This window comes from Haemaphysalis longicornis, unplaced genomic scaffold (assembly GCF_048455015.1).
Source record: "Haemaphysalis longicornis isolate Haplotype H1 unplaced genomic scaffold, Haemaphysalis longicornis Haplotype H1 scaffold_10, whole genome shotgun sequence".
Taxonomy (NCBI): domain Eukaryota; kingdom Metazoa; phylum Arthropoda; class Arachnida; order Ixodida; family Ixodidae; genus Haemaphysalis; species Haemaphysalis longicornis.
In genome coordinates this window covers 144,409,198-144,432,571 of record NW_027526204.1, presented here as the reverse complement: position 1 = coordinate 144,432,571, position 23,374 = coordinate 144,409,198, and the positions used below count along the sequence as shown (strand labels likewise).

The 23,374-nt window shown below is 48.6% G+C and overlaps 2 protein-coding genes across 3 annotated transcripts in view; one reads left to right on the top strand and one right to left on the bottom strand.

Annotated features, from left to right (window-relative positions):
* Positions 1-52: 52 nt before the first annotated feature.
* LOC144159562 (EARP-interacting protein homolog) lies at positions 53-10,090 on the top strand. Of its 2 annotated transcripts, none has more exons than XM_077691131.1 (10): positions 53-181; positions 338-468; positions 545-628; positions 1,129-1,264; positions 2,242-2,401; positions 3,132-3,228; positions 4,030-4,166; positions 4,804-4,971; positions 8,124-8,282; positions 9,850-10,090. In XM_077691131.1, exons 2-10 carry the CDS (start codon positions 427-429, stop codon positions 10,016-10,018), a joined length of 1,152 nt encoding a protein of 383 aa, XP_077547257.1. In that variant the 5' UTR covers positions 53-181; positions 338-426; the 3' UTR covers positions 10,019-10,090. The 2 variants fall into 2 exon arrangements, with proteins under 2 accessions (XP_077547257.1, XP_077547256.1); XM_077691130.1 differs by having other exon boundaries at positions 114-251.
* A 3,359-nt stretch (positions 10,091-13,449) lies between these two features.
* Mat89ba (nucleolar protein 6 Mat89Ba) overlaps positions 13,450-23,374 on the bottom strand; it is a 52,384-nt gene continuing 42,459 nt past the window's right edge. The window contains exons 20-22 of the mRNA XM_077691127.1: positions 22,365-22,544; positions 21,683-21,784; positions 13,450-13,661 (exon numbers count right to left, since the gene is read on the bottom strand). Of these exons, the coding sequence (XP_077547253.1) occupies positions 13,521-13,661; positions 21,683-21,784; positions 22,365-22,544 (423 nt within the window). The 3' untranslated portion in view covers positions 13,450-13,520. The remainder of the gene's footprint in view (positions 13,662-21,682; positions 21,785-22,364; positions 22,545-23,374) is intronic.

Sequence of the window (23,374 nt, the reverse complement as noted above, 5' to 3'; positions counted from 1 at the left end):
ATTAAGTTTACGGTGTAATAAAACATGTTCTTGTACGTAAAAATGCGCTCCTCCACGGCTAGTGTTACTAAAGGCCAAGCAGTCTGAAAATAAAACATCTTTATTAGTTGCACGTCTTGCGTCGAAATAGCCCTGACCCGTTTCGAAAACAGCCGGTTGTGCTGTCTGCTAGATGTTCGAGGTACGTGCGATAGTACGTACAGCCGAAAACAAGCATTACATGAACGTGGTTTACTCACCCCACAACGCCGGTAAAACATCACAGGCTAGCATTTCGCGTAGCGCGCTCACCGAACGTTTCGTGACGTCCCAAAGCCACCCCACTGTTTTCGCACAGTTGACAGGTGCCCGGTGTTCGATGGCTGGAATCTCGTGATCGACGAAACAGTACCACTAGTACGCCAGTTCCGTTACATAATCAAAAGGATGGAAGACGAAGCAGCCGTCATCTACGGACTCGAGCTTCAGGTACGTCGTTTTGCGACAGCTTTGGCCGCAACCTATTTTCCGGAGCGTTCTTATATCGCGTCCCTACCGTTTGCAGTCCCGGTCCCTCGCCGCCCTGGCCGCCGAGACCGAAACCGTATGCTTCTTGGTGGGGACACAGTCGCTGAAATGCGACAACCAGGTTCGTTTCGTTATCGTTTTTATTGCGTGTAGTAAGCATTCCATGCTAAGTTTATACAACCGTAACTAGATCACAGAATTGCACATATGAGAACGAGAGAAAGCTGGGATAGCTGGATAATAGAAGCGCGCAGTCAATATAAAACGTGGGTGAACCACAAGTATCGATTATGTAGGCAGCGTCCTTCTCTGTTCACAGCAGTGGATATACGCACCCGTAGATGAAAATTAAATACAAATCATTCTTGAACGCCGGAAGAGAAAGACGCGCAAACGGCTAGGTGAATAAATACTTTTAGAACAATTAAAATAGCTGACAACTGTTTAATATGAGTGGCGAAATTAATGTGCCATATTCATTAAAAAGGAACGTTGCGTGAAGTGTAAACAAATCTGTGTTCATATGGTTTGAATGCTGAAGAGCACCCAGTGGTGCTGGTAATTGATTTTTGTGTTCACTTCTTTCTTTTTTATATATATACGCACACCTTCCTTGTGCAGATCCACGTTCTGGTGTACAACGAGGAGACCAACTCGCTCAGTAAGGCTGTCTACATACACAGCGCAGGAGAGCTCTGGCACCTGGCGTGTTCGCCCACAGACAGGACCCTTTTTTCCTCATGCTACAACGAGATCGGTGAGGCAATCTCTTTTCATCATGCACACTTCCTCGCTGTCTTCTCTTGTGGCTTTGTTTTTTTTCCCCTGTATTTGTCGTTGGGGCTGGCAAAGAACAACGGCAGCGCGATGGGCATGAAGGACAGAACAGAAGGGACTGGGCAGGTGATGACAGATGGTTGAAGTGGACCACCATAACACCAGCCGTACATTAACCACTGCCATTGCCACTGTAGCGAATTGGTCAGTCTGCATACCGGATGCATCCTTTTTGTATGAGCCACTATAGTGATGACTACATTTTTCCCTAGGGGGGAAGATGTAGTTGTCATTACTATTAAAGTTGTAGTATATTTACAGTTAAAGTATGTTTAAATGTAGTTGTCATTACAGTTACATTAGAGGGAGGAACTACATTTTCCCTTAGAGGGAAAATGTAGTCGTCATTGCATTTTAAGTCGTACATTTAAGTGCAGTATATTTACATTGAAGGGGGAACTGCATTTTTCCCTCAGGGGAAAAATGTAGTTCCCCCCTTTTGGCAGCACAAGATGGTCAGGAAAACTCCTGAAACTGTTTCATTTGTCTGGGAGAAAGACCTGAAAAACATTATGAAAGTGTTGCCTGCTGAAGTTGTTGTTCGCATGGAACCAATCAGAGGTGTAGCTTGATATACTTCAGAGGGATTCTGCCTCACAAACAATGGGAGTGGGACTGAAGGGGTTTGAGGAGGAAATCCCATCCTCGAATTCCCCAAAACCAGTCGCAACATGCAGTGGATGAGGTGTTAATGCAGGACAGAAACTCGGCACTAAGCAATGGAAGGGAGAGGGGAGAAAGTCCTCCTCTTTCACTTTGGCTGCACAACGACTTGAAATAATGGAGGTAAATGTAAATAAGCACTGCATTTAACGCACGCCACGTTTTCCCCGCTGCAGTGTTTTCTCCAGTTACACGTCCACCAGTTACAATGGCGTGCACTGCACTGCTTTGCAGGCAAGTCCGGGAAATGCGAGATGCAGGCAGCCATCTGGAAGCTGCCCGAGGTGCCGTCAGTGGGCGACCTTTCGCCACCAGACGACGGGCTGGCGTCGCTGCCGCGTCTCGAAAAGGCCACGCACTTGGACACGCAGAAGTATGGCAGCGAGGTGCCCAGGTGTGTTCCTCTGTGCTTTTTTTTATAAACCTTGTGTTACAAACCGATTGCCGGGGTTGGTAAGTGTGTTAACCAGGTCTCGTGATGGCAATGCTTCACGTCAGCTTGCTTGAGCAAAAATATAATGGAGGGTGCTGGCTAATTTCTTATACACTACGAAGACAACAAGATCATGCCATTCTTTTAACACTAACTGCAAGACATTAAGGAAGGTATACTAATAAGAAAACCTGATAAGATAATGCTAGCAAGGAGCTAACATGCTGATTACCCTGTTTTTGCTTCCTCACCGAAAATGTTACTGCCGACGTTGCGTAGTAGAAAACTTGAAAGTCTGTCAATGGTAGAAATCTTTATTTAGCGAACTCCTAGAGGATCCAGGATAGGGGCACAAAGCTGAGAAAGTTATTCCAAATAAGAACAAAAATGTGTGTTGTTTTCACGGTCCCTTTAAAAAAAAGGTGTAAAATGGTTCGGATCGTGCCTTCGGATGATGGCGCTTTACCTGATGTTAGTAAAAAAAAGAAGAAAAGAAACATGTATCATGTTGATCTTTGCAAACAAGCACATCTACATTTGCAACATGAAGTCGGAATAAGAATTTGTGTACACAAACAAGTTGCATCTTTATTTTTAAGTTGGAGCTTGTGTTTATAAATAAGCGGACGGTAGAACAGCCACGACAGGAATGTGACGTCAGTTGCAATTTCTCCCTCAAAATTATTTGCAGGGTGCTGTGGGAGCCCACTGAAGGCCGCAAGCTGGTCTCGCTGGTCAACAACAACCTTCTCATGTGGGACCTGGCATCAGCCGGCGCGTCAGCCACGGTACGCCTCTATTCGTGTCTACATTTGCTACATTTCTTGCGACCAAAAATCGTGAATACCCACAGCTTAAAAGTGTGCACCATTGTCTCGTTGAAAGCAGGCCCTCTGAACTACGATATTAGGATAGCGACTTATTCAAAGTGCCTGACATCTTGACTGCTCATGAAACTGCTGCTATATCGCAAGTGCTGAATGTCCCGCAAGCATTCGGAACTTGTCAAGCACGTTGAATGTTGCGCTAACATCTGGGTACTTGTAAAATGTTTTGAGCACTTGCATTCACAGCCCGTTTTTGCATAGTGTAACATTTGGTGACACTGCGCCTTCGATGGGTTCCCTGTCAAAAATTCAGGTAGGGCCATGATGAGAAAGATTCCCACTGCGTCTCTGCTTGGTCATACTTGAATATGAAATTAACTGTACTTCAGAATACAAACAAGAAATGAGCCACTTGCAAAATCCTGCGTACAACACAAATTGAAAAAATCCTATTGCAGTGCAAGAAATTGACTTTAACAAGGAAGATACGGCAAATTTGGGTAAAAAGGAATTGCTGAAGAGCTTCTGAAAATTTAAAAGCACGTACCACCAAATTAATCGCCTTTAAAGCAGCCTGGTGTATCTTCATCTGCTTCCTAGGTGCATCAATGACTGCAACCTCTTCAGCTTCACTTCAGAACAGCAGTTGAAGCATAGAATCAGAATCACAAGCCTGCTATCGCTCATTCTGTTAGTCATTTCAAATTTGCAAACAGTTAAAGGTTTCTTGATGCTGTGACAATCGCTTTTATTTTTTTCCAGCTGACCGGGTGCATCACGGTGGAGCTGAAGGGCAACCCCAAGCTGACCTGTGCTGCCTGGAACCCGCACCAGAGCTGCACTGTTGTGGCTGCCGCCGTGGACACAGGAATCAAGGCCTTTGATTTGCGCTCCATGCAGTAAGCCGCTTTCCCCCTTTTCCCTCGAATGCGTGGCTCACGAGTGAATGCAAGTGGAATGCAGAGATTGCAAATCAGTAGACCGTATTTTCGCGCATACAACCCGCACCAAAATGTGAAAATTTCAGCGGCAAAGTAGGGGTGCGAATAATGCGCGGGGTTTTTCCTTTAGCGCAGCTTCACGGCAATGCGCGTTGTGCTGTAAAGCTCCTGTGCAGTAACACTGACTAAGCCTTCTATGGCAGCGATTGTGCAAAACATACGAGGACAAGGAAGAAAAAACCAGGACGAGCGCACTCTAACAACTGAATTTTATTAGTAAATTGTGGCTTCCTCCTTGCAGTCAATGTATTCTACTTGCTAAATATATGCTTTATCTACTTCGTATGTGATGTGTTGCTTGAGCAGTATCTTTGGTGCAGCCTTTCCTGTATCAAATGTGCAGGCAGCACACAGGGATTCTTTTGTTTTTTTCTTTTCCGGCGGGCTGAAAGAGGGGGTCCGGATTATATGCAGGGGCGGGTTATACACGTGAAAATACGGTACTAGTGCCTCAAAGAAATTGCCATCTCTAAATGACACCACCAGTCCCAGAGTTCCCTTGCAAAACAAAACAGCAACGACGACGACGATGCAGGCAGGTGTGGCAGGTGGAGGGGGCCCACGGGCAGCTGGTGCGCGAGCTGGACTTCAACCCGAACCGGCAGTACTTTGTGGCCAGCTGCGGGGACGACTGCCTGGCCAAGTTCTGGGACGTCCGGAACGCCTCCCAGCCGGCCGTCACCCTCAGCGACCACTCGCACTGGTGAGGGGGAACTTGGTGGACAGGGGACGCCCCCTACAGCGCTGTGCTCTGCTGTGCTCTGCGCAACAACTTCTATGGTCGCGCCCCTTCAGCACTCGAAAAAAATCTACAGTTGACTCTCGTTAATACGAAGTCCAAAAGGCCTGCAAAACACCTCGAATTAAAATTAAACTTCCAATTAAGCAAAAAGTTAACATCGCTCCACTCAATGTGAAAGCTGTCAGAAGTGCAGAGCAGTGATTCGCCATAATGGGCTGTAGCGCCGTTATCCGCTCACTGCTACCACCCAACGCATTTCAAATTTCCCGCCTTCGCAGTGCTCGCGCACCCCTTGCCTGAAACTGTGCCAGCAAGAATTCTGTTCTTTTTGTCCTTACTTTTCATCTCGCACGTGCCGGCGTTGCACTGCCACTTTTTTTCACTTACTATCGTAAAAGCCAACCCAACGAGCGTCCCTAACTAAATCAACACGGGCGCTGCCGGATAATTACATATATTTTGCCTCAAACGTACCTGCAGTTTTCTTTGCGATAAACAACGGGGAGATGTATGACAAGCGCCAGCGGTTCCCGAGTTTCAAATGCTTACGACTATATCAACTGCTTGGCTTTCGAAACCTCTGCGTTACGCCACGACAACCGAATGCCGTGTGGCTCTACTTCGGTTCAGCAAACGAGCTACGACGACAAGGCGAGCCCCGAAAGTGCTCTGCACTTAAAAGCGCAAGAACAGCAGTGTTATCAATACTCAGCACTTCTCTCTTGTTGATTTCATTCAGAGCTTTGACTTTCGTTGCCTAGTCAAGCGTACAACACTGTCACCATGATAGTCGAGACTTATCGCTAAAATCAAAGCCTAAAGTGTCCACTGCACATACTCAAAAGCGAGATGCATACACTGGTGCACGCCTCAGCTGGCCAATCGCTTTGTCAACTGTGTGCTGCCTCAGTTACGATGGCCCCGACATTAGTACTGCACACGGCGCTGCTTTTGCGCTCAAAAACTTTAAAAAATCCATTGAAAAACGACTGTCACCTCGATGCATCTCTTTTTCTTTTCAAAAGTTTCCAAGTAGCCAATATAGATTCAAATTATTGAGCCTTTTCTGCCACTGGATTGCATCTAAAATTGCTGGGTCTATCCCATCACTTCTAATTAACCGAAAATTCCAATTAAGTGACTTCGAATTATCGAGAGTTGCCTGTATGTGCATTACTGTTGCACTGCCATTATACTCATGTTCAAGTTAACCACGACAATAGCCCATGCAGTGTATCACTCCGTCGCCAAAGTGAGGAACGCATGATGTCAATGCATGGGGGTGTTTTAAAAGGAGATGGCGCTTAATGCACAGCATCATTTGCTTTTTCTCACCTGGTCTGTCTGTAATCACTGCTGTAATTTACAAGCAGATTAAGTCTGAAAAATCACGTAAACGACTCGTGTCACGTTCGAAATACTCGCAGTGACGCACTCTATGCACTGTTTGAAGGCGCAGGGGTGATATTGTTGTCGTTCCTTCATGTTGTACCCACATATAGTTGGAACTGAGGGCCGAGGGTTAATTGGCGTATTCATGGGAGGTTGTGGCCAATCCTGCTCTGGTGAGGGAGTGCGTTACCGGCAATGTTTGCTGGAGTCAGGCCGGACCCCAAGCCTCCTAGAGATAATTAGAAGGATAAGAATGGGGTGGAGTGTATTCGGCTGGCATTCGCAGATAATGAATGGCAGCCTACCATTGTCACTGAAGAGGAAAATGTGAGACAGCTGCATCTTACCGGTACTCACCTACGGGCCAGAAACATAAAGGATCACTAAGAGGGTTCTACTTAAACTGAGGACGACTCAGCGAGCAATGGAACGGAAGATGATAGGTGTAACATTAAGGGACAAGAAGAGAGCGAAGTGGGTCAGGGAACAAACGACTGTTAAGGACGTATTAGTAGAAATTAAGGGGGCAGTTGGGTCTTTGAGGCCGAAAAACAGTAAAAAAAAGCGTTTTCTCAAAAATGGCATTTTTGGCCTCCACAGCAATTTTTAAATCAGTCTGTAAATTTTCTCATCAAAAGGCACCATATTTTGTTGTTGTTATATTATAATAGCATTTTAAAGTGCACTCTACAGCTCAGTTAGCGCAGAATTCGATGGTGAAATGGCACTTTTCTTGCAATGCAAAGCTAGCATTTCATCCTCAGATATCTTGGCACCCAGAGCTGGTACAACTTTAATTCTTTTTGCTTCTGATACTGAAATGTGTGAAGAATACAATGTTGGAAACAAAATTCTCAAGTGGAGGCTTTGGAAAATTATTATTGTGTTTAATTGGCACCACCTGTGAGCCATTTCTGGCAGAGCCAGGGAGAAGCGAAGCTCCCTGTGTTGTAAAACGACCAAAAATAGTTGAATCAAAGAAGTGCTTCCTATGTTGTATTCTTTAGTCATTTGTCTGCCTAGCCACGTGGTAATTGCCATTCTGTATGGAGTGGTTATTTTGTAACTGTGACCCAAAATAATGGCAATTAATCATTAATTAACTCAAAATATAATCAACTTACAAAAAATCTAATGGCAGATTTGAAATCAGCTCAAAAAGCTCCATGACGCAGTGCAGTTTCATTAAAATTGGTTAATAAATAAAAAAAATAGCTCCAAGACCAGTCTGCCCCCTTAAGAAGAAGAAATGGACGTGGGCAGGGCATGTAATGCGAAGGCAAGATAGCCGTTGGTCATTAAGGGTAACAGAGTGGATCCCTAGAGAAGGCAAGCATGGCAGGGGGTGGCAGAAAGTTAGGTGGGCAGATGAGACCAAGAAGTTTGCGGGGATGAATTGGTCGCAGTTAGCACAGGACCGGGATAATTGGAGATCCATGGGAGAGGCCTTTGCCCTGCAGTGGGCGTAGATAGGCTGGTGATGATGATAGTTGTAACACCTGTTTATTGGATGCAAAAGCATACAAACAATTAAGAAGTAAGATGCCATCGAGATAAAAAACACGCGCCCATGTAGAAGTAGAAACGGTGCTATACAGACATTCTTTTTGTCCCAGTTTCTTCGCTTAGTGTTTCCGTTTACAGTTTTCAAAATTGCACTGTACAAGCCGGCCAACATTTTGACTCTGCATGCCCCAACACTGCGTCCCTCTTCTCCCTAGGGTGTGGAGCGTGCGCTACAACCACTTCCATGACCAGCTTGTGCTGACGTCGAGCAGCGACTCGCGCGTGATCCTGTCACGTGTCGCGTCCGTGTCGTCCGAACCCTTCGGCCACCTTGTGGACGAAGACGAGGAAGGCGGCGATGAGCACAAGGAGAAGTAAGGCACCGAGTCAAACTCACTCGATCGAGTCCGGCCGTCCAATTCAAAAGCCCAGCTTAACGTATGGCTGCCACAAGGCAGTATTTCACAAGGGCTAGAATACAAGAAAAGGAAAGTAAGCATTTTGAAAGCCCTGATCAGCGCATGTGTGTTGGTGGGTCCTGATTACTTGCTCCGACGGGAGATGGCAAAAACGAGATTTGGCTTTTCAGAGAAAGTTTTTGAAACCTTGTTCCCGCTCGGCCAATGCCATACTTGGCCATATGGTGAAGAAAACCAAAGAGAATTGGCAATGTCTCTCTGCTTGCACTGAAAATACTGTATTTATGCGATTATAAGGCGAGAGTAAAAAAAAATCACCATATAAATATATACTGAGCTTCAAATATAAGGCGGGGTATGACTTTGAAACTACGGATTTTAGAAAAAACCTCACCTTATATTCGAATAAATACAGTACTTGAATGGCATGAGAATTCCATTTCGAGTGTGCGTTTTGCACTGCTGCAAAAGTGTGCGAAGAAGGAAGGAAGTAGCTTAATTGACACTATCGCACATAAAAATTAGCGATTACTACTCCAACTCAAATATAGTGCGAGTAACAGAGTAGATATTGAAGCAGGCAAGTTTTCAGCATGAATTTTCACTGTGCAATTGATTTCCCCATATTCCAATAGTCATGTTTGTTTTCATTGCGTCAGCTTACACTTACGTCTAATATAGCATTCTTTGAGTCTTCCTGGCTATTTTGAGGTTCCTTACAATGAGACTTGGCTTTAGAGGAAGTGCACAGGCTTAAACTTCTTTTTGTGGACTACATTTTGTTTGGCAGATTGCATTTAGGGGGGCACATGGGTCTTTGATCAAAACTTTATTTTTACTGTTATGAAAAAATGGAGTACATGTGGAGTTTTTCATTCTGATTGTAGATATAAAATTTGTTTTTGTGTAAAATGACTACATTCAAATTTATTCGGATTTTTATGTTTGATTTTTTGACAGCCTTTTCAAAAAAACTGCTCGAGAGACGAAGCTGAACAAGGTACCAGTGAACTGTGCACAAATCAAGGAGTACAATAGGACTAACAGTACCATTCTATCTGCTCTCTAGCAGAAGTTACGACCATTTGAAGTTTGGGCTTGGAAGGCGAAACCGCTTTTTCTAGTTGCCACCTTTCAAGCCCAAACTTCAAACAGTCTTAACTTTGCTACAGACCAGATAGAATGATACTGTTAGTCTTATTGCACTCCTTGATTTGCGCACAGTTCACTGGTACCTTGTTCAGCTGCATCACTCCAGCAGTTCTTTTACAAAAGCAGTCACAAAATCAAATATAAAAATCAGAATAAATTTAAATGTAGTCATTTTACAAGAAAACAAATTTTATATCTACAATCAGAATGAAAAACTATACGTAGTTTTATCACCATAACTGTAAAAAAAAAAAAAAACATTTTGGTTTAGGACCTGTGTGCCCCCTTAAAAGCTCCGAAATTTTTTTAGCCGTCTACTACGTTCATCCACCTCTGTCCCAAGTAACATCGTCTCTAATCTGTCTTGCAGGAAATGCGAGAAGGACGGTGTGATAGCCACGTACGAAGAGCACGAAGACAGCGTCTATGCCGTACAGTGGTCCACAGCTGACCCGTGGCTCTTTGCGTCGCTCAGCTACGATGGCCGGCTCGTTCTGAACCGCGTTCCACGCAGCGAGAAGTACCGCATTCTCCTCTGACCAACTCGCCTCTGTACAAAGCCATTTGTCCTTTCTTGCTGACTTAATAAATGCGGGGAATTTGGTAACTCACTTGAATGGATTGTTTTAGCCTTACAAAACCAGGCTCGTTTTGAGCAGCTTTCTATTCCACCAATGAAGAGAAACGAGTGATACAATTTGCAAACTAAATTTCAGATGATGCATTGCAAGTGAGGACAGGCTCTAAGGTGAAGCAGTATTGGCATTGAGATCGCCGGAGAATCAAACATCAGCATCACACCGTAAGGCTGCTTGCACCAACCACAATGGAGAAAAAAGGGGAAGCTTTGAAGGTGACGGCACTGTTTCCTATCACTTAAATCTTTGTGAAGGCAAACTGGAGTGAAACAATGCGACGGGTCAGAATACATTTTGAAGTGTGAACCGCATGGAGCATTTTCTGCTTGCGAAAATGCGCCACGCACGCCACAGGCGCGCTGAAGCTGCCGCGGAACCAGCCACACGGTGCGCGTGGCGCAGCCGGCGGCAGCTTTAGCTGCGAAGTGGTGTGGGGAGCTCGAGCGACCAATTTCTAAGCACTTTCTAAAATGCCACTCAAGGCACACAAGAAGTTGCTTGTGCAGTGAAGGAGCTTGTAATGTGGGTGAAAACGGTACTGTAAAACGTCATCCGCATTGCTAGTGAAAGCGCCAATGCAATATCTGCCGGGGTGGTAAGCCTAAATGTTTCTGGCGGAGCCAGTCAGCTGTCTCGAGCGCTTCGAAACTGCCGCCATGAGGCACGCGCCTCCCCATTGGCGCAAGTCAGCAGGCTCCTCCCACTGCTGCGCGCGACGCACGTCGTTTTCTGAGCGAGGCAGAAGCTGCCACGTGCGCGGAATCGTCGACGCGGGCGTGAAAAAAATTGTACGCGCAACGCCGACGCGCACGAATCACAGGCAAAAACGCTACATGCGGTTCATGCGTAACAGCAGAGTCCTTCAATGCTTTTCTGGTCACGAAACTTCTCCGTAACGCTATGGGAGAGCTTCATATGGGGACCAACGCTCCCGCGCGGTGGCGCTACGAGTCTGGTGAAGGTAGGGACCTTAGGTGAAGGCGGCTTGGACGGCGGCGGCCGTATTTGCAGTGCGTTGGAGCGCAAGCTTGGTGGTGTTTGTTGTGTGATATAGCTTTCTAAACTCATCACGAAGGGCAAATTATGTGAACTACCATTCCTCTGACGTGCTGTGTACCTGGTTGCCGCTCTGGCTATCGGAATACAATGGAAAAGGCTTCGTTGTTCTGCCTCCCAAGCGACCGCGAACAACGCGACAGGTGGAAGCGAGCCATTCCACGACAGGAGACGGACGCTTTCAGCTTTGAGTCGAAGGTCGTTCGTGTGTTCGGGAAATATTTCGACCCCACGGACATTATTCGAGCCGATGAGTTCAAAATAAGTGGACAACCTGTGCTTCTGCAGCGCGAGAAGCTCAAGCTCCGCGTCGCCCCGGATATTTGAAAACCTGCCGGCGTATCTTACGAAGCCCAAGCCACGATCGCGCTCACAACGAGAAAATCCGTCGTCGCGTTTCGTCGCCGCACAAACATCGGACTGCAGCTACTGTGATTTTGGTTATCCAACCAGATATTTTGAATTTGGGAAGCGGAGCATGGCTATCTTTGCCTGCACAATTTTTTTTTTACTTGCCCGCCACGCTTACCCAGGGGCTGTGGCATTGTGCTGATAAGCCCAAGGACGCGGGTTCCCAGCCGCTTTTCTGATGGAGGGAAAACTGAAAATGCTTGTGTGCTCGAGATTTCGGCGCAAGTTAAAGATACCTGAGTGGTTAAAATTAATCCGGAGCGCTACACTACGGCGCGCGCCCCATTGCCTGTGTAGCGTCGGCCCGTTAAACATCATAATCAATCAATCAATGTTTTTTAAGTGCGAATCACTTTATAAGCGACCCCAAACCATCCACCGCCGGCGGCGTTGGCGTCCGCAGTGCTCCTCTATATTTGAGGATAAGAAACAGCATCCGGCGCCAGGTTTCGATCCGAGGACTTTGCGGCCGCAGCGCGACGCTCTACCGACCAAGCCACGGACGCGACGGTGATATCAGTGTTAGACGCGCCTTATATCTTTAACGCATTCAAACTACGTCGTCAGCGGCGTGCGTTGGCGACTCAGCGGCGTTATAGCGGCTTGATAACTGCGTGGTGTACACGTGATACTACAAACCCGATGGAAGAGATGGAAGAGAAGGCGGCGAGGCGGTGGGCTGCGGGGGCCGAGCGCAAGCGCCGCAAGCGGGCCGACAACCGTGCATTCGCACTTTCACATTCTCCCCCTCGGGGAAATGCGGGGGAATTTTTTTTTAACTTGCCGTTTCGTTTTGGTGGGAGGGGTGTGACAGGCACTTAGCGGGCGAGTTTTTATCTGTTGACACCCTATGCCTATGAGAACAGCCGAGAAAGTAGCTCAAAACTGTAGCATTTACTCCTACCCTGGCCCCTCCGCGCGCCCATGATTCTGCTTCCATTTCGTGAGCGTTTTTTCCCCTGCTGTCCACGCTAACTTTCCGAATCTCAATTATTGTTTTACATTATTAGCGCGCTATAAAATAGCGCAAACACAGCGCTAACCCAACGTGCTGTACGTTTGCACACCTATTTGCTCAGCGCAGCATGTCGCACCCAGGACTGAATGCAGATTTAATTCTGGCGCTAGTTCACTCAAATCATGCAGGCGGCTGCAAAGGCTAGTCAAAAATTGAAAACGCCAGATGTACGCCTTTTCGAATCGAGAACGTAGCGGTGCTTGCCGGAACGAACGAACACTGCAACATATGCGCCTCAGTAACTCCCGTGGTCTTGCCTCAGTTTCACAGCTGAGCTACGGGACAACTCACTTAAAAACAACTGACTGACTCAAAAACTGACTCAACAACTTATCTCGCATTTTTACTGGTAGGAATGAAGACCAGATGAAAGTAGGCGCTTGCCGACGGAGAAACAGCCGGCCAGCAAGCGTCGTCGACCGCCGGCGAAGCCTTCACGTTAACAGGGGCGATCCTAGCGGCAGCTTTTGTCCCTGAATGAAACTTCGGCCGGAGTTTCGTGACCAGAAAAGCAAAGCATTGAAGGACTCTGGTAACAGTAAACAGTAAGTGTTGCACATGGCACACCCAAATGTTGAGAAAAAAAAAAGAAAAGGAAAAGTTTAGCAGAGTAGTGCACTGCTTATAACTTTGATATAAAGATACAATTTTAGAGAGCACAGGCCACAGAAGCTAGACATCTGTACTCACAGTAACACATAAGCAAGCATGCGTACACAACGTGACGCTTGCAAAAGGCACAAGTTCTGCGACATGCCATTTTGTGCCTGCTGGCTGTGAAAAAAAGAGTAGGCACTGCTCATGCAAGCAGCACTGACTTGACTCGGACAGAAAAGGCGGAGGCAGGTTTACGTATGTACAAGAGGCGATTTTTAATTGTTAAATACGGCTCTATGCACAGAAATTGCTAGTGGCCCCTTAGATAGCCCACTTGCTGGATCTCGCCTCAACCGAAGTCACCAGACCCTTTCCGAGAATGCTGAAGTCTTCGAGGATGGCCTCCACGTTGGGCACCATGTTGTCTTTCCCGGACAGCATGTATCCTCCAATGTGGGACACCTGCATAAGCCACCCACCACCAAGAAAAGTATTAAAGGGGCCCTGAAACACTGTCTGCTGATGCTACAGCACTCGTATGGTCCAGCAACACCCTTTCGCAAGAATTTTGTTATAAGCGATCAATAAAGGGCAGAGTTTTGTGTATCAAAAGTGTGCTTTTTGTCTCCCTCTCTAGCACGTCATTTGTAGTGCTGTGGAAATTACGGTGCCAATACAAAAGATGACACACAGGTCACTAACCTGCATTTTACCTTTTGCATTACGCTACAGATGTTTCACTAAAGCTCCTCAGGATGGTGGCGCCATCTGTTGGGCTCGCAACAAAATTCTGAAAATTACCGATGCCAGTGCTCTCAAGCTGCAGTCATCATAGCTGTAGTGTTGTGCAATAGCACCAGGTGCCGCCACTCATCTGCGATTATCTGTAGACGCCAAGATGTGGCGCCACACTCGTTATAGTATGTATATATATAGGACAGACATCCTTCAATAAAGACTTCCGTTCGTCTGGGCTACGATGTGTGGTGTGGTGCATCCGTTCGGCCGCACCGTCCGGCCGACATAACAAACTGGCGACGAGGATGCTACCCGGAATTTCGCCGCCGCCGCCGTTCCTCGTTTCACCAGGCACGCCCGCCATCCCCTGGCCGCGATGGCTGCGCCTGTTCGAAAACTTCACGCTCGCCTCTGGAGCGTCTGAGCTATCGGCGGCCCGCCGCCGAGCCCTCCTTCTGCACTGCCTCGGACCCGAAGGACAACGAATTTTCGACGCCCTGCCACCGCCACCACCACCGAACGCCCCAGACCACCCGCCCGCGCATCCGAGTGCGGGAACCGCCCCCCTTCAGACGGTTACGCCTTCTGCAACCACCGCTGCAGTTGGAACAACAGGGATCAAACAAGCCGATGCCGAGCTCGCACAGCCACCGGACGAGTACGACGCAGCTGTTCAAGCCCTGGCTCGACACTTTTCCGCTACTTGCAACGTACGCGTCGAGCGACATCGCTTCCGTGACCGTCGTCAACTGCACGGTGAGCCGATATCGGAGTTTGCTCTTGCGCTTCGCGAACTGGCTTCGTCATGCAACTTCGCCGCGCAAGCGGATACAAATCTGTGCGACCAGTTCGTCGCCGGGGTCACATGCCCGCGCCTACGGGAGCGGCTATTGCTCGAGGGTGACGCGCTCACGTTTGACCGCGCCGTGGAGATAGCGCTTCTTCGCGAGCAAGTGCAGCGCGAATCCGAAGCTCTCGGAACAGCCCCTGTGGATCGAGTAGTACCACAACATAACCGCGGACGCAACCCGGCAGGCCGTCGCAGACATGTACGCCAGTCCAGCAGTACTGACCGACGTAGTACGCCTAGCTCTTCGCGCTCCGGCTTCGTTCGTCCGCCTGCACCGGAGATTGCTAGCGCCGTCGTCCCGTACTCCGTAAACACAAACGTGTGCGGCAACTGCGGCGCACAAAACTGCCAGCCGTCAGCCTGTGCAGCCCGCGGTCGAGCCTGCTTCGCGTGCGGCCGCCGAGGCCACTTTCAACAGTACTGCCGAAATTCGCGTCGCGGACGTGGACGACGCCCGGCTCGAGTTGCCGAAATCGTTTCAGAAGACGCTGAGAGTGTCGTGAACATTCTTACTGTTCACGCTGAGAAGCGTACGGGCGTCTACGTTGATGTCGGGGTTCAACCTGTTGCTCTGGCATCACGCCCGTGCATCATAACATTCTTAGTGGACACTGGCTCAGCTGTGTCGATAATGGGAGAACATAACTTTAGGAGCCGGTTCAGAGACCAAGTTGAGCTGAAAAAGTCGCAAATAACGTTGCTGGATTTTTCACGTCGGAAGATTCCTGTGCATGGCCAGTTCACCGCCCTCGTAACGTACAAATCAGAAACGGCTGTGGTAACGTTTCACGTTACACCAGGTGGAACATCACTCCTGGGTATTGATGCTGTAAAAGCTCTTGGTCTCCAGATTGTAGGCACAGAATTGCGCTGCCTTAATATGGCCGCTGAACCGAACGTCGACACAAAAGGCCCCAAAATGCTACGCCCCGAAATGCATTCGCAGGACACAAACAAGTTGTCTCCGCCCACCACGAAGCCACCACTGGGTCCACCCAAGTTTGGTATGCCTACTTCATTATGGGCCAAGTTCGGACACTTGTTTTCACCGGAGCTAGGACTTGCCAAAGGTGTCCAGCATCGGGTCAAGCTCAAACAGTCGGTAGCTCCTGTCACGCAGAAGCTCAGACGCCTACCACTTTCAGTGCGAGAAGCAGTCAGCGACGAACTGAGGAACCTACTTTCTGCTGATGTCATTGAATGCGTAAATGCGTCAGAGTGGGTTTCCCCTATTGTTGCAGCTCGCAAGAAAGATGGCAGCATTCGCATCTGCGTGGACCTCCGTGAAGCTAACAAAGCTGTGGTGGTCGACAGCTTTCCCCTGCCACACACAGAAGAGTTGCTGCATGCCCTGAACGGTGCCCGTTACTTTTCTAAGTTGGATTTGGCCTCCGCATACTACCAGGTTCTGCTTCATCCAGACAGTAGAGATATTACAGCGTTCATAACGCACGATGGCCTTTTTCGATTTAAGAGAGTATGTTTCGGCCTAGCCTCAGCACCAGCAGCATTCCAGCAACTCATGACGTCAATTCTACAGGGATGCAAAGGCGTTCTCTGCTACCTGGATGACGTCATCATCTTCGGCAAGTCGGAGAAAGAGCACATGCGGAACTTAGAGGAAGTCCTGCAACGAATTTCACACGCTGGGCTCAAGCTAAATGACAAATGTGTTTTCAACACATCCGAACTCTCGTTTCTTGGTCACCGCGTTAGCGCCGAAGGAGTAGCACCCCTTCAGACCAAAGTTGACGCCATTGTTCACGCTGCCACCCCTACAGATGCTGGCAAGCTCCGGTCGTTCCTGGGACTAGTAGAATACTATGCTAGATTTGTTCCACGCCTAGCAGAGGAAGTGGAGCCCATGCGCAGACTTCTTCGTAAGGACACTCCTTTTAACTGGGACACTGCTGCTGAGAACAGTCTTACAAGAGTAAAGAGCCTCCTAGCCTCCCACAGGGTACTACAAATGTTCGATCCAGCACTTCCCGTCATTGTAGCCACCGATGCATCCGCATATGGTTTAGGTGCGGTACTGCAACAAGTTGATGGTCGGCACATTCGAACTGTGGCATTCGCGTCACGAACATTGACGGAAGCAGAACGGAAGTACTCGACTGGTGAACGTGAGGCTCTAGCTTGCTTGTGGGCTCTAGAGAAATGGCATGTGTACCTATGGGGTCGTCCAGTTACTCTGCAAACGGATCACCAAGCTCTAGTAGCCCTGCTTTCTGCTCAAGGCACAGGACAGCGACCACTCCGCATAGCAAGATGGACTGCACGGTTACTGCGGTACAACTTCACGGTGCAGTACAGGCGTGGTGAGCACAACAAGGTAGCTGATGCCTTGTCCCGGCTACCTCTTCCAGACACTGAAGGTGGCCCCGAGTCAGAAGAAGAAATAGTGTCTCTCGTAATGTGTGTACATCACGATGAACTGAAGCATGCAACCGCGGAGGATAGCACTCTCCAAGACGTTGCCCGTTACGTACAGACATCGTGGCCGCCACGCAAAAACCTGGCACTTAACCTGACTCCCTACTATGAAGTCCGAAAGGAGTTGACAGTGGTTGACGGCATACTCTTGCGTACTGAGCGCATCGTAGTCCCCGCCAAGCTCACAGCCACTTTTGTCCAGCTGGCTCACGAATCGCACCCTGGTATCGTGAAAACCAAACAACGCCTACGAGAGAAGTATTGGTGGCCAGGGTTAGACAAACACGTTGAAACAACTATCCGCAGTTGTGCCATTTGTCAGAGCGCGGACAAAAGTGCCAAGAACTCGCCCACACCACTGCAGCCAATCCCTCTTCCTGACAAACCTTGGGACAAGATAGCTATTGACATTGTTGGTCCTTTCGAGCGTGCACCTACAGACTGCAGGTTCGCCATTTCAGTAGTTGACTATTTTTCGAAATGGCCAGAAGTGGCTTTTTGCGCTGATGTTACCTCCCACACGGTGACGAAGTTTCTACTCTCACTCTTCGCACGTGAGGGTTACCCGACAGAGATAGTGTCTGATCACGGCAGACAGTTCACATCGAGGGAATTTGAATCCTTCCTTGAAGACCGTGGAATCAGGCACATCTTTTCTGCCGTATATCACCCACAGGCAAATGGTCTGGTGGAAAGATTTAATCGTGTACTGAAGTCGTACATTCAACTGGCCCTGCTGGAGCAGCGTCCAGTGAAGGCAACTGTGACTGAATACTTAGGAGTATACAGAGCCACCCCTCACAGCACCACCGGTCTCTCACCGGCCGTTCTTCTACATGGCCGACACATGAGAACATCGCTGGATGTAATTGGTCAGCCTACGGCCGACTTCAGCACAAATCCATCGCGGGAGATGAGCGTGCTCAGGAAAAGAGTCGCAGAGCATCAACGGAAGAGCAAGGCCTACGCTGATCAACGGCGAGCTGCTAGGGTCCCCAAGTTCCAAGTGGGCACCTACGTACGAGTGAAAAAACCAATTCCCGGACCAAAGGGCACTCCAAGTTATGGACCACCATTGAAAATCCTCAAAAGAATCGGCCGCTGGTCTTTCTATCTGGAAGACGGTCGAACCTGGAACGCTTCGCAGCTGTCAGCGGTACCAAAAGAGGCATCGCCAGAGCAAGAAACTAACATAGACATCTCTGGCGCGCACGACATGCCCCCGTTGACAGACTGTCACAGTAGAGATGTACCATCGAAGACTTCGATCACTGCGCCTGCTGGTCCGCATCAAACGCAGGAAGCGAGTTCCGCTGATCAACTTGCGTCTCCTTCACGCCCTGTACCACTACCCGTGCCGCCGAGCCCACCACAGCCGCAAGGTTCGCACCCGCATAGCCTGGCTTCAGGCTCTTGCACGGAGGTGTGCAGTGTACCGGTAGAGGGCAATGGACTCGATGCCGAGCCACCGCCTGACCGGCCAAGGAGAAATCGCAGACCTCCAGTGCGCTTCCAAGATTACGTGCAGTGATTTGACAGCAGTGAGTGTTCACACAGATAGTGACTGTTTTGTGATTTCTGTGTACAGACAGTGACTGCAATTGTGATTGCTTTGTGCGGACTGGACTTTCTAATGATTCATACGTTTCTTCCCAGGGAGGGAAAGATGTAGTGTTGTGCAATAGCACCAGGTGCCGCCACTCATCTGCGATTATCTGTAGACGCCAAGATGTGGCGCCACACTCGTTATAGTATGTATATATATAGGACAGACATCCTTCAATAAAGACTTCCGTTCGTCTGGGCTACGATGTGTGGTGTGGTGCATCCGTTCGGCCGCACCGTCCGGCCGACATAACAATAGCCTTGCACGACGGCAATCACAGAACCCCCCAGATCAGCTAAGAAAACACATTGGCACACATTTTAAAGATACAAATCCTTCATTTCTCTCTGAAACCAGGATACAGTAGAATCTCGATGATACGAATCTCGCGGGACCGCAAAAAATATTCGTATCATCCGAAATTCGTATGAACCAACACAGACCAAAAAATTGAGCGCTGAAAAAAGTTTTCGTTTATTTCTTTTCTTACTTTCGCGTGAACAAATCTGTGATTTTTTCTGCTTTTTTTAAACCCCCACGTCACAAAGCAGTCGTTTCTGGCGCGCGTAACGCTTCGCCTAGCTTCGCGCTTGTCTCCTCACTCCCAGTGTCCAAGCTCGCTACACGCCGCAACAGTCAAGCGTGAACCGCATGGTGCGTTTTTGCACGCGATTCGCACGCTTCGGCTTTGCGCGCGCTGTATTTTCAAGGCCGCATTGACGATTTCGCGCCCGCGGTATCTCCTACCTAGGTCAGAAAAAGACGCTGACGACTTGCGAAACGCTCGAGACAGCCCTCTGGCTCCACCCGAGATGTTTAGGCTTAGCACTCCGGCAGATATTTTATGGGCGCTTTCACTAGCAGCGCGGATGGTGTTTTATAGTACCGTTTTCGCCAACGTGATCAGCTCCTTTACTGCACAAGAAACTTCGAGTCTGCCTTGAGCGGCATTTTAAAGAGCGGCTAGAAGCAGTCGCTCAAGCGGACGTGCCACTTCACGGCCGAAGCCGCCGCCATGTTGCCGCCGCCGGCCGCGGCGCGCGCAGCGTGCGAGAGGTTTCGCGGCGCGCGTTTTCGCGAGCAGAAAACAACAGCCCGGCCGTTTCTGGAGAAAAAAAGAGTGACAAATGGGGAGAGAGAGCCGTCACTTGCTTGTTCGGCAGTCGGGCGCCTCGCTGGCTCGTTCGTATCATCCGCCGGGCCGCACAGGTCCGTTCGTAACAGCCGAAATTTTTCCCATTGCAAACAATGCAATTTTGCCGGGACTTTTCATAAATTTGTATCATCCCGAAATTCATATCACCCAGAATCGTATCATCGAGATTCTACTGTATTTTGTTTTCTAGTGCAGCGTTTACTTTGCTTCTGACGAGTAATCGCAGTTAAGGTAACCTCAATGTATCAACTTTGCAAAAAAAGAAAAAGAAGAACAGCAGGGCTGGCTGGCTGTTAAAGGGACCCTGCAACACTTACCATCGACTACTCGGAATGTATTTTAAGGTATAGTCTATTGTCCCAGCAATCTCCTCCCGCAAGAATTATGAAAATCCGTTCACTATCACTGAAACTACGCGCGATGAGAAATTGCGCATAATTGTTCCCCCTCAACTCAACCGCAGACAATGTGAAGAAAAGCTGTGCGCTCTCCCAGAGAGGGGGGCGTCTCGTGGCGTCTTCTCCGGCGGCCTTCGATATATGACACACCAGGGAGTTTCCCCCTTTTCTCCGAAACGTGGTGGGGTCTATTTCCGGTTTGGTGCTACAAAAAAGCAGGCAAGGCTGCCTGCTCGCAAGCAGGCGCTCAGGCTGGTAGGGCGTTTTTGGAGCAATAAACGTTTGTCGTCATGTGATCTGGCTGAAAGGGGAGTATTGAGCTCATCACTCAAACTCCACGCGCACTCAAAACACAAAATAAACGTCAAAAACTCCCACCTCCCCTCGCGGGAACCCCTGTGTAGATGCGACGCATAAGCGGAGCGGCGAAGGGACCGCGTTTTATAGCCTGCATAACGTTGAGGGGACTGCGTAAGCCGGTCCCAGTCGATGACGACGTTGGCGTACTTGTAAAGCGGCGTGGACTCTAGGCGTTTGAGCCAAGCGTGGATGTTGCTTCGCCGGAGAACGGCACACCGATTATATGCGCAGCGCGCCCGAAGGAGAGGAAACCGCGGAAGAGAGAGTACTGCACATGCGCCGGCCCCAGCGCGTCTGCCGCGGCTATGACGCAACACAATCCAACACAATCCACTTTAATCCAATCCAAGCCAATCGAATCCAATCCAATCCAATGCCCCTCGCGAGAGAGTGTTCGCTATCGGAGAGGAGAGGGGGTGAGCGGCGGAGAGCGCAGCTGGCGCGGCGAGGAGAATGGGGGAGGGGTGGACAACGCCGACGCCGGAGGGACAAAGCGAGTGAATCAGATGCTCTGCATCTAAAACTGTGCGTATAGGCTCAGGCATAGAAGAGGTTGGTACACAGCGCCGACAACGGCGGATCGTCACAGGAAATGCGAGAAATAAGCCGCGAAGCTTACCAGCGACAGCCAATAGGCAGCCATGGCCTGAATGACGTCGCTTAGGCCATGGCAGGGGTGCATAATGAGGAGAACTGAAGGGAGCGCGGTTGGTTTTTCTGCGTCTTTCACAGCGATTTGCGCGCTCACCGCTTCATGTGCATGTGTAATATTTGGCTCAGGTATTCCTGTCAGTGTAATCTAAACGTCGCGCAGGTTTACTCGCACTGTTCAAAGAGTGTTGCAGGGTCCCTTTAATGAGCCATTGGAAAACAGGTTTCCACCACCAAAAATGTGTCCTTGGTATTCTCCTTCCTACAGCAAGGAAGCTCTACTCTCACCTTGAGTGGCTGGGGCCTGAAGGCGTACGGTTTCCACAGGACCGCCACAATGTTGCCCCCGTAGCGATCGTAGAAGAACAGGGCCAGCTCTCCGTACGCATCCTGCAATCAGAAACAGCAACACGGTTCCAACAGCGTCCACTACCAGGCTGGTCGAATAGCAGCTTGCAGCTTGAGCTCCTCCTGTTCCGCCGATGAGTTTTCTCATCGACTGTTCTCACTCCATGCTACTGGGAAAGGTTCTGCCGCAGCACAAGAATCAATCGCAACGTTTTATTACGCATTGCATTTTGTGAGGCAAGTACCAGCCCCACCACCCAAACCTTTCCTTATTTTTTTTTTTTTTTTTGCCTGCTACATTGATCTTGTGTCCGGCTAATTGAAGCCATACCACAACAAGTGGTCCATTATGAACATCATTCCCGTCCGCAAGTAAGCTGCTAACAGTTTTCGACAAGTGTGGCGTTTACGTAAACTTTCTTGCATTGAAAATGGGAGGCGTGCTCAGTGTGCAAGGATCGAAATGTCAAATTTTAATAATCGAGACAGGGAGGATGGTTGTCGTGTGCAGTAGCAGAGAAGCAAACATATATCGCAAACTGCAAACATGCAACAACCTGCTAAAATTTCAACGCACTCTCCACTCGAAGCGTTCTAGCACTGTAAGAGAGGGCACGGGTACCTCCAGATCGCGCACGTAGTGCGAGACGATGTCAAAGCCGGCCACGGGGAGCACGCTTCCCTTGTGCTGCTTCAGGCCTGTCTTGAATGAGCAGTCGACGGCCGTGTGGGCGGTGGGCACCCGCTTCTCGTCCAGGTGGATGATCACGTCGTACGGGTCGAGCGGGGGCCGGAAGATGAGCTGTCCGTACGAGGCGAACAAGAGCAACGAAATGTTTCGCCACGACTCATTCTCAATGAATCTACAAAGTAACCACAACAAGGAGTAAATCAATAGACGGAATCTGCATTTTTGGACCACTGCGAGCAACAAAGAGAAATGATATTCAATGCACCTGCTATAGTGAACAACAAATTCCGATTCAGAACTTCAGAGAAATGAAAGCTTTTTTTTCTCGCGCAACACCCAAGAAAAACGATTTAATTTGAAGGGGCACACGGGTCTTTGCTCAAAAACTTAATTTTTGCAGTTATGATGATGAAAATTGGGGGACATAGGTAGTTTTTCATTTTGATTGTAGATTTTGTTAAAATACTATTTTCGAATTTATTTGGATTTTCATATTTGTTTTTCTGACAGCTTTTGTAAAAGAACGGCTGGAGGGATGCAGCTGAACAAGTTACCAGTGAACTGTAGTGCACAAATAAAGGAGTGCAATAAGGCTAACATCATCATTCTATCTGGTCTGTAGCAGAAGTTACGACGGTTTCAAAGCTGGGCCTGGAAGGCAAAACTGGTTTTTCTGGTTCCCACCTTCCAGACACAAACTTCAAACGGTCGAAGCTTCTGCTACAGACCAGATAGAATGATAATGTTAGCCTTATTGCACTCTTTGATTTGTGCAGAGTTCACTGGTAACTTGTTCAGCTGCATCCCTCCAGCAGTTCTTTTACAAAAGCTGTCAGAAAATCAAATATAAAAATCCAAATAAATTCGAATATAGTCGTTCTACGAAAAACAAATTTTATATCTATACTAGTCAGAATGAAAAACTACATATTTCCCCCATT